We start from the raw sequence: 11,752 nt of genomic DNA on the forward strand, positions 1-11,752 counted from the left end.
CATTTGTCTTGTTGTAAAGAAGAATTAGAACCAATAGGAGGAACCACAAGAAAGAAGAAACAAACAAATAAACAAAATAAAAGTGGATAGTATGCTTCTGTCTGCATTCAAACTCCATAGTTTTTTTTTCTCTGGACATGGATAGTATTTTCCATCATGAGACTCTTGGAAATGTATTAGATTCTTGCATTGCTGAGAAGAGCTAAGTCTATCAACATGGCTGTTACTGTGTACAGTGTTCTCCTCATTCTGTCCCTTCTCTCAAGCATCAGTCCATGTAAGTCTTTCCAGGTTTTTCTGAAGTCTGCTTGCTCATTATTTCTTATAGCACAACAGTATTCCATTACATTCATATACCACAACTTGCTCAGCCATTCCCCAACTTATTGGCATCCTCTCAAAATCCAAGTCTTTGCCACCACAGAAAGAGCTGCTATAAATACTTTTTTACATGTAGGTCCTTTTCCCATTTTTATAATGTCTTTGGGATACAGCCCTAGAAGTACTATTGCTGGGTCAAAGGGGACGCACATTTTTATAGCCCTTTGGGCATAGTTCCAAATTTCTCTCCACAATGGTTAGATTAGTTCACAATTCCACCAACAATGCATTAATGTTCAAATTTTCCTACATCTTCTCCAACATTTATCATTTTCCTATTTTGTCATGTAAACCAATCTGATAGGTGTGATATTATAACTCAGAGTTGTTTTGATTTGCATTTCTCTAATCAATAGTGATTTAGAGCATTTTTATATGACTGTAGATAGCTTTAATTTCTTCATCTAAAAACTGCCTGTTCCTATTCTTTGATCATTTATCAATTGGGGAATTATTTGTATTCTTATAAATTTTACTCAGTTCTCTATATATTTTAGAAATGAAGTCCTTATCAGAGACAATGGATGTGAAATTCTTTCCTACTTGTCTGCTTCCCCCCTAATCTTGGTTGCATTGGTTTTGTTTGTGCAAAACCTTTTTCTATTTAATGTAATCTAAATGATTAATTTTGCATTTCATTCTTTATCTCGTTTGGTCATAAATCCTGTTCTCCATACGTCTGATAGGTAAAATATTCCTTGCTCTCCCAGTTTGCTTATAGTATCAGCCTTTATATCTAAATTGTGTACCCATTTTGACTTTATTTTTATATATGGTGTAGAATTCTGGTCTATGCCTAGTTTCTGCCATACTCTTTTCCAGTTTTCCCAGCAGTTTTTGTCAAATATTAAGTTCTTATCCCAGAAGCTGGGGTCTTTGGGTTTATCAAATAGTAGATTCCTATAGTCATTGACTTCTGTTTCTTGCCTACCTAATGTATTCCACTGATCCACCACTGTATTTCTTAGCCAGTACCAAGTAGTTTTGATAATTGCTGCTTTATAATACAATTTAAGACCTGGAAAAGCTAGGCCACCTTCCCTAGCATTTCTTTTCATTAATTCCTTTGATATTCTGGACCTTTTGTTATTCCAAATAAATCTTGTTATTAGTTTTTCTAGCTCTATAAAACAATTTTTTGGTAATTTTATTGTTATGGCACTAAATAAGTAAATTAATTTAGAAAGAGCAGTCATTTATATTATATTAGCTTGGCCTGCCCATGAACAACTGATATTTTTCTAATTATTTAGATCTGATTTTATTTGTGTGCAAAGTGTTTTGTAATTGTGTTCATATGATTCCTGGGTTTGTTTTTGCAGGTAAACTCCTAAATATTTTTATAATGTCTAGAGTTATTTTAAGTGGGTGACAGTAAAGCTCAAACAATGCTCATCTCCCTCCTTTCTTTCCTTCTACTGTAATATGTCTTTGTGCCTCTCCATGTGATGTAATTTAACATTTTCTGCTTCCTCCTTTCCTCTTTTCCCATTACAATTCCTTTTCATCACTTCATTAGATTTTTATCATTATATTAAAATCAACTTAAACCCACTTCCTCTGTCTATGTATATCCCTTCTAAATTTTGTAATAAAAATATAGTTCTCAAGAGCTATAAATATCATTTTCCCATGTAGAGATGTAAACAATTTAACCTTATTGAATAACATGGTTTTTTTTCTTTCCTATTTATCTTTTTATGCCTTCTTGAGTCCTGTATTTCAAGATAAATTTTTCCATTGAGCTCTAGTCTTTTCATCAGGAAAGCCTAGAAATCCTCTATTTCATTGAATATCCATTTCCTCCCATGACATATTATGTTCACTTTTGCTGGGTAGTTGATCGTTGGTTGTAATCCAAGCTCCTTTGCCTTATGGAATATCATATTCCAAGCCCTCTGTTCTTTTTATGTAGAAGCTGCAAGGTCCTGCATAAGCCTGACTGTGATTCCACGACATTTGAATTGTTTCTTTCTGGTTGCTTGCAGGATTTTCTCCTGGACCTGATAATTCTGGAATTTGGCTACAATATTCCTTCATGTTTTCAATTTGGGATCTCTTTCAGGAGATGATCATTCTTTCCATGAATATTTTACCCTCTGGTTCTAGGTCCTTAGAACAGTTTTCCTTGATGGTCTCTTGAAAGATTATGTCCAGGCTCTTTTTTTATGATGGCTTCAGGTAGACCAATAATTTTTAAGTTATCTCTCTTGGATCTATTTTCCAGGTCAGTTGTTTTTCCAATGAGGAATTTTACAATTCTTCTATTTTTTCCTTCTGTTTTTTTTATTTGACCAATTCTTGATGTCTCCCAGAGTCATTAGCTTCCAATTGTCCAATTTTAATTTTTAATGAATTGTTTTCTTCAGTTGGCTTTTGTACTTCCTTTTCCATTTGGTCCATTTTATTTTTTAGGGAGTTGTTTTCTTCAGTGTACTTTTTTTTCCCATTTTGTCAACTGCATTTTTAAATGAATTGTTCAATTTTTCTTCTACCTCCCTTGTTTGACTTTTGAAATCCTTCCTGAGCTCTTCCAAGAAGGATTTTTGGAGTTGAGACCATTTCATATTTCCCTCTGAGGTTTCAGATGTGGGTATATTGACAATGTCATCCTCTCCTGAATTTGCGTTTTGATCTTCCCTATCATGAAGATACTTTTCTGTGATCACTGTTTTTCTATGTTGTGTTTGCTCATGTTATTCACCTTTTTCCTGGCTTTTGAAATTGATCTCTGCTTCTTGGGCACAGGGGGGTTACTGTCCCAACCTTCTTGTGCTGGAGTCTGGGTTCCTGGTTACAGGTTTGCTGAGGTAGAGCTTGCCACTAGGTTGCTGGGTTGCCTCCCTTCCTACACTTGTCCCCTTCAGCCATAGCAAGAGTGACCATTCCTGTTAATTCCCTTAACGGTCATGAGCTAAAACACTGTGGTATCTAGTCTTTCTGATAACTCTACTATTTCAGGATTTTTAATGGGGCAATATTCTCTGAGCTTTTCAAGGTCAATAAGGGAGGGTGAGAGCAATTTACTGCTTACTCTATCATCTTGGCTCCCAGAAGTCGGAATAGGTGACTTTCAAACATTCAGTTTGTGGGCTAATAGCTCCAGGAATAGTGCTACTGCTACTGCTGCTACTGCTACTAATTCAGTGACTCCCAAGGCCAGTTGCTGGTTTGCTGGTGCAGAGACTGTATTGGCACACCATACAGCCCTGTGCTGGACTGTGCCTCTCTCATTCAGTTCCAACAGACCCCTCCCTTTGATCTTCTAAGTTGTTTCTGGTGTCTGTGGGCTGAGAAGACTGCAACTGCCACTGCTGTTGGTGATTCAATCCCCCAAGGAGTGTTCCACCTTTGCTTAGGCCAGGTCTGTGCTGCAGGATGCTCCTCTCTCAGGCTGGTACAACAGACCTTTCCTGTCAACTTTCCAGGTTGTCTTAGGCTGGAGATCTCCCTCACTCTGTCTGTTTGTGGGTTCTGCCACTCCAGCATTTGTTCAGAGTCACTTTTTAGAGGTATTTGAAGAGATTTGGGGGAGAGCTCAGGCAAGTCCCTGCTTTTACTCCAGTATTTTGGCTCTGCCTCCTGATTTTCTTTTTTATGTAGATGTTCCTTGCCTTCACAATTAGGCAGCTAGATGGCACAGTGGATAGAGTGCCAGGTCTAAAGTCAGGAAGCCATGAATTAAAGTCTAGCCTCACACACTTACTAACTGTGTGGTCCAGGGTAAGTTTCATAATCTGTTTGCCATATATATTGACTCCCTGACTGCTTATTTACAAATCATTGTTTGTCTGAGGGAACATATCTATTACAAGTGGAGCCAGTGGCTCCCACAATCTACCTAGATTAGAGAATCTCATAGGATTATTGATTGAGAGCCCTTGGGGACCTTGAAGATCATCTATTCTGATCCTTTCATATTACAGATGAGAAAACAGACTTGCCTGGGGAAGCACAGGTAGTAGGCATTAATCATCACTGGAATGCAGATTTTTTGAATGCTAAGCCATCCTTCTTTCCATTTCACATGCCACTTCCAAGACTCAGGTTATATCTAGGGATGTCCTTTGTAATAATTCATAGTGCCTCATGCAACGTACCAAAATACATTTGTAATCAACTGGAAGTTTTGATCTGATTTCACTTGAGAGATAAAGAAATGAGAGGAAGAATTAGGTCTGTACCTAGTGGCCTGTAAGGAAAAATCTAAAGAAGGTTCTGCTGAACATTGTTTAGAGTCCAATCTACACTGGTCAAGGGAAGCTATGACATGACTTATTAAGAAAACAGGACGGTTTGTCTCATGTGGTTGTTTAGTCAAGGAAGTCTGTAGCTCATTTTGTGGAAGGAGAGAGTTTAATAAGTCTCTTATGATTTCTCTTTCCTGTTTACCTCTTCATGTTCCACTTGAGTCTTGTATTTGAAAGTCAAATTTTCCATTCAGGTCTGGTCTTTTCATCAAGAATACTTGAAAATCCTCTATTTCACTGAATGACCATTTTTTGCCCTGAAGGATTATACTCAGTTTTGCTGGGTAGGTGATTCTTGGTTGTAATTCTATCTTCTTTGCCCTCTGGCATATTATATTCCATGCTATCCGGTCCCTTAATGTAGAAGCTGCTAAATCTTCTGTTATCCTGATTGTGTTTCCACCATACTTGAATTGTTTCTTTCTGGCTACTTGTAATATTGTCTCCTTGACCTGGGAACTCTGGAATTTGGCTACAATATTCCTAGGAGTTTTCCTTTGGAGATCTTGCTTTCAGGGGGAGATCAGTGGATTCTTTCAATTTCTATTTTGCCCTCTGGTTCTAAAATATCAGGGCAGTTTTCCTTGATAATTTCTTGAAAGATGATGTCTAGACTCTTTTTTTGATAATGGATTTCAGATAATCCAATAATTTTTAAATTCCCTCTCCTGGATCTATTTTCCAGGTCAGTTGTTTTTCCAATGAGATATTTCACATTGTTGTCTAATTTTTCATTCTTTTGGATTTGTTCTTCTGTGTCTTGATTTCTCATAAAGTCACTATCTTCCAATTGCTCTATTCTAATTTTTAAGGAAGTATTTTCTTCAATAAGCTTTTGGACTTCCTTTTCCGTTTGGCCAATTTTTCTTTTGAGGGCATTCTTCTCCTCATTGGCTTTTTGGACATCTTTTGCCATTTGGGTTAGGCTATTTTTTAAGGTGCTGTTTTCTTCAGTATTTTTTTGGGTCTCCTTTAGCAAGCTGTTGACTTGTTTTTCATGATTTTCTTGCATCACTTTCATTTCTCTTCCCAGTTTTTCCTCTACTTCTCTTGCTCCTCAAATTCCTGCATGAAAAGATGATATTTATAACTCATGAGGCTTTTGTCAGTATTAAGGTAGTAGGAGGGTGGAAAATTTATATGGATAGATAGATAGATAGATAGATAGATAGATAGATAGAGGGCACAGGGTCAGCTGAAGATGAAGGGATGATATCTGGAGAATAAAATTAAGGGGTGAGAGAGGATTATACTAGGAGAAAGAGAAATGGAGAGGTAGAATAGGGTACATTATCTTGCACAAAATAGACAACAAAAGGTTCTTACGGTGGAGAGGAAACAGGGGAAGGTGAGAGGAAATAAGGGAATCTTATTCTCATAGGATTTGGCTTAAGGAGGGAATAACATACACACTCAATTGGATATGGAAATCTGTCTTACCCTACAGGAAATAGGGGAAAAGGGGGACAAGAGAGCAGGGGGATGATAGACAGAAGGGCAGATTGGGAAAGGGGTAATCAGAAGGAAGTACTTAGGAGGAGGGACAGAGTCAAAAGAAATAATAGAATAAATGGGGGGGGCAGGATAGGATTAAGGGAAATAGAGTTAGTTTTTCACAACACGTCTACTATGGAAGTGTTTTGCATAACTGCACATATATGGCCTGTATTGAGTTGCTTGCCTTTTCAATGAGTGTAGGTGGGGTGGGAGGAAGGGAGAAAATTTGGAACCCTAAGTTTTAGAAACACATGTTTAAAAAAATGTTTCAACATGCAACTGGGAAAAAAGAAATACAGGAAATGAGGTACAGAAATCTATCCTGCCCTGCAGGAAAATAGAAGTGGAAGGGGATAAGAGAAGGGGGTGGGGAGAGATAGAAGGGAGGGCAGAGCAGGGGAAGGGATATTCAGAATGCATGTCATCTTGGGGTGGGGGCAGGGGCAAGATGGGGGAAATTTGGAATTCAAAATCTTGTAGAAGTATATGTTGAAAACTAAAAATAAGTAAATTTATATTTTAAAAAAAGGAAGGAAAGAGTTAATAAGACTCTAGGACTGACTTCTATCAGTGACTGTGTCAGAATCAGTAACCCAAAGAGGAAGGAAGAAACACAGAAGGGAATACTGAGGTTTCCTCATCAAAGGAGAATTAAAGGATGGTAATTTTAGGATGGCATTGTGCAAAAATAAGAGCCTGAAGTACGTTAGTCCCTTCCCCAAAGAGACAGGGGAATTAATTCCTAAGACTAATGTATAGACTATTTATGCCCCCAATACACTAATGATCCTGAGAATGAAAGCATAAAGTTTGGGTTTTCTTGTAACAGATGGTTGAAATGAAATGTTTAGGCTCGGGATCTAAAATTATAATTCATTAATGGAATTGAGATTTTGTTCTAAGTGATGTAGCTCAACATAGCAAAAAAAAAAGAAGTACTGGATTTCAAGTCAGAAGAGATCTAGATTTAATTCTGCCTCTAATACCTCTCCAAAACTCAGTATCTTTTCCTATAAAATTACATAATACCAGTAATATTTGTCTCATGAGAGTGTTGTGAGGCTCAAATAAAATAACGAATGTAAAATGCTCTTCAAACCATAATGTTCTATATAAATGCCAGCTCCAGTCATGTAATAGAATGTCATTTTTGTTCATATTGTAGCTGGATATCACTAATGTGAATTTAAGTCTTTGTTATCTATAGTAACAATTTTAAGGATGGAACTAGGATAATGGGGTAAGACTTCCAGAAAAAATGTCTTCTACAAAATTTTTAAAACTTCACAAATAAATTACAAACTGAAGAGATAAGGAGGTGAGAGTAAGGGGGGTTAATAACTGAGAAGCCCCAGAAAAGGAGAGAGAAAAAAATTCATTCACTAGAACTTTTGTTTATGAAAATTGATAGCCCAAACTCTGTTTTAAACTAGGACCTCATTTATAATGTTCAGATAAAATGCAGTTAAGTATATGGTTCTCATCCTTTTCCCCCCCTTTTCAAATTAGTAAATTCAATTTCTATAATAAACACTACAAGTTGACTCAATGAATCCAAGTCTATCTCAGTTGAAGAACTTGCTGAAAAAAGGTTTATTTTTTTCAAGGAAACTCTGATGATGGTAATTCTTGGTAAAATAGTAGTTCTTTATGAGATGAAAACTGGAAGAGATCTTAGAAATTACCTGCATTGAACCTCTTATTTTATAAAAGGAAAAAAGTGAGGCCCAGAAAGGGAAATGACTGCATCAATGTCACAGTTATCCAATAACTGAACTATGATCTTGTAATAACCTCAGAAAAGCATAGTTAATGTTCGAAAAGCTCATATTTCAATTTTATAATTATATTAAATAATCATGTGATTGTGGATAGCATGTCATTGAAATCAAAGATCTGTGTTCAAACCTTGCCTCTGCTGCCAACTTCCTGTGTGAACTTAATTAAATCACTTAACCTTCATGGTCTTCTCATCTGTAAAATGAGAGAGTTCTTTCTGAATTTAGTTCTACACATTTGTTATCCTTACATTGAATCTTAAGAGAATATGTTAAGTCTAATATGTTACTGTCTTTCACATTAACCTAGACAGATTTTTTAATTTTTCTGTCTCTATGTTTCTGTCTCTGTAGTTGTCTTTCTGACTCAGTCTCTCTGTCTCTGTCTCATTCTGCCTCTATGTGTTTATCTATGCCTGCCTCTCTTTATCTCTCAATGGTTGCTTGCATGCTCTAAAGTCTTTCCAAGTCACTTTCCTTACATGTCATCATGACAATCCTAGAATCAGGCTCTGAAGTCTCTCTACCTGAGAAGATACAATCCCAATTTGTCTTTACATATTCTAAGCCCTCATTACACCTCCTTCCTCCCCTTCCTCCCTTCCTCCATTTATCCCTCTCTCCCTTTCTCTTTTCTGTCCTTTCTTCTTTCCTTCCTTCCTTCCTTCTCTCCTTCATTCCCTCCTTTTTTTCCCTTCCTTCACTCTTTTTTTCTTTCTAGCATTTTCTATTAACACTAACATCCCTAATAAATGCATTTGTTTAAAATAAATCAGTCAAGAATATGCTTGAAAGAAAAGATAGATTACTAAATCCATTATAATAAAGTAAGAAAACAGAGACAAATGGGACTTTGATATATTAGAACTTTTTCTTGAATAGGAAGTGACAATCCTATTATTCTTATGTAATTTTGGGATACTGGTTTCCTATGTGATGGGACAGAAAGACATACAGCTAGTGTAGATTAAAATGTTCCTTTTATATGACGCTAAAGCAAGAAAATATATTAGCAACTGATATGAAATTTGAATATCTGTATCTGTATGTCTATATAAATGCAAATCTTGGTATATATACTAGAGAGAACAGTGGTAGTTTATGGATGTGGATTTGGATGTTTTCAATAAATATCTTTTGTACGTACACTTACAGTACATGCATAGATGATTGGGGGTTGAGGATAGGGAGAAGGTGTTTTAAAGATCCTTAAGTCTAGCTATCTGATATTTGAAAAACATACTGTAGCTATGACCAAGATAGGAGAGATATTACTCAAGTCCCTGGTGCCTATTATCAAAATTTGCCCTATTTTTTTCCTATGGAAAATGAAGAAACCAGGATGAAGGAGGAATTATGAGCTATAAATTGACATGTACCTTCTCTGCTGGCTTCTGGGCACTGCAATAAAATATAGATATTCCAAAGTACAGTTTAACAAAATCATAGCTTAGGGGTGGTAAAATCTGAATGAGATAAAGACTAGAACATTACATGAGAGAAGGTACACAGGTAAATGATTCACAGCTTCTAATGATATTAGGGATGAATGTCCAAAAAATTAAGTCTTTGAATTTGATCTGATGTCACCAGTATGAAGAGGAATGACAGTGAATCAACAAGAATAATTATAAGAAACTGAAAACTTTAGATAAGTGAATGATGACATGGTTTTTATAGGATTTATAGTTTTCAAAGTTTTTTTTTTCTCTCATTTGACCCTGAGAACAATCATATGAAAGCAATAGGTACCATTACAGATAATTGTACTAGGAACGTAACCATTCCCACTTTAGAGATAAGGAAACAGACCTAGAGAGATTAAATGATTTAACCATGATAGATATGGTATATAATAGAGTTTAGACTTGAACCCAGGTGACCTTTATTTCCTGTCCAGTTTTCTTTTCCTACCCTACACTCTCTTAACAATGGGATTGCAGATTCAGATTTTTAAGATTCTAGCCAAGGAAAAGCTAGTGCTGGTCAGGCATTGCATGGCCTCTCACCCCTCCAAGCATCCCACAGATGCCAGGCCTAGCTTCACTCGGCCATGGCTAGAGATTTTACCTGACCTACTACATAGGACACAAGGGCACATCTGGCCACGTGTTCTTGGAGTTCAAGTTTCCACTTACGTATGCCAATAACAGCGATTACAAAAATGACATGGTTATATGAAAATAGCCTTATGTCCATAAGAGTATGATGGAGGAACTCAAGAGAATCATCGATGACAGTGAGGTAACAAAAGAAGATGATGCTTTGTGGCCTCCACCAGACAGGGTGGGCTGGCTTGAAGTTGTGATTGGAGATGAACACATTTCTTTTACCACATCCAAAATTGACTCCATTGTTGATGCAGACCAGTCCAAGGATCCTGAAGGTTTGGAAGTACTTTATTACATGATGCAGGACCTAAAGTGTTTAGTACTCAGTTTTATCAGCTTACATTTCAAAATTAAGCCCATCTAGGGTGTTTTATTTTTTTTTAAATTTTTTCTGTGTGCTTGGGTGGTGGCATTTTTCATTCCCCATGTCAGAAGTTTTTTGTGCAAGCTAGGAAAAAAATTGTATGCTTTGTAAGTGATTATCTTTAAATATACGGGGAGGGGGAAAGAGTCTAGCCAAGGGCTCAGATTCTCAAAATCAAACCAATAGCTCACATATATTCAGATTCCATAAGAGTCTGGCCAGTAAGGTGAATCTTTAATAAACCTTGTCTTTGGCTGAAAGAAGGCTTAGGCCAAATTTATTTGGGCAGGACCCACATGTCACTATTCTGGGGTTCCAGTACCCCAAAACCTCAACATATATTGTTTCCTGAACCTCTGCATTTGGGCCCTGGACACCCCCTCCCTTTCAACTTCCACTGAACTTTCTCACTGGTATTTGCCTGAGTCATTGGCTCTTCCCAGAATAATCCTTTCAACTGTCCTTTCATTGTGACTCTGACCTTCAATTCTCTATTACCTCTAACCCAGCCTAGCCCTTCATTGTCTCTTACCTCTAGACCACCCCAGGCTATTTCCTACCCTTAATCCCATCTAGACCACTTCTCTATTACCTCCTGGTCAACCCAGACTGGTGGCTACTCCTAGATCCCATTCAAATCTTCCCACAAATCTTTTTCCCCTATCAACAGGTCAGCCTCTACCAAATGCTCAGGTTCTTAAAAATCCCACCCACTTCTTTTGGCAAAACAATAAACCTTGTTTCTGAAAGAAGGCAGGACCCTCACCTTTTGCCCTTGAATTTTGGGGTTCCCAGCACCGCTAGACTGCAACAATATGAGAACTAGGCCTTGCAGATTTCAGAAAAACCTGGAAGACTTATGTGAATAGATGCAGAGATAATTGAGTGAACCAAGAAAACATTGTACACAGTAACAGCAACACTGTGTGATGATCAACTTAGCTCTTCTCAGCAAGGCAATGATCCAACATAATTCCAAGGGACTCATGATAGAAAGTGCTGACCACATCCAGAGAAAGCAACTATGGAGTCTGAATGAAGATTAAAGCATACTATTTTCATCTTTTTTTTCTTTCTTATTTTTCCCTTTTGTTTTGAGTTTTCTTTCACAACACGACTAATGTGGAAATATGTTTAACATGATAGTACATGTATAAGCTATATTGGATTACTTGCTTTCTTGGGGTGGGGAAAGGAAGGGAAGGAAGGAGGGAGAAAAATTTGGAGCTCAAAATCTTAAAAAGATGAATGTTGAAAACTATTTTTACATGTAATTGGAAAAAAATAAAATACTATTAAGAAAAATAATGGGAATGCGTTTGTGATCATCCTTCCTTCCTTTTTCAGAGTACTATTGTGAGTGAATGATTA

The 11,752-nt window shown here is 36.9% G+C and overlaps 1 protein-coding gene across 1 annotated transcript in view; it reads left to right on the plus strand.

Moving 5' to 3' along the window:
- LOC110206937 (protein mago nashi homolog) overlaps window positions 1-10,381 on the plus strand; it is a 59,694-nt gene extending 49,313 nt beyond the window's left edge. The window contains 1 exon segment of the mRNA XM_020984460.1: window positions 9,968-10,381. Within this exon segment, the coding sequence (XP_020840119.1) occupies window positions 9,968-10,381 (414 nt within the window).
- The last annotated feature ends 1,371 nt before the right edge of the window (window positions 10,382-11,752 follow it).

The sequence above is a fragment of the Phascolarctos cinereus genome, unplaced genomic scaffold (assembly GCF_003287225.1).
Source record: "Phascolarctos cinereus isolate Bilbo 61053 unplaced genomic scaffold, phaCin_HiC Scaffold_1;HRSCAF=81, whole genome shotgun sequence".
Lineage (NCBI taxonomy): Eukaryota > Metazoa > Chordata > Mammalia > Diprotodontia > Phascolarctidae > Phascolarctos > Phascolarctos cinereus.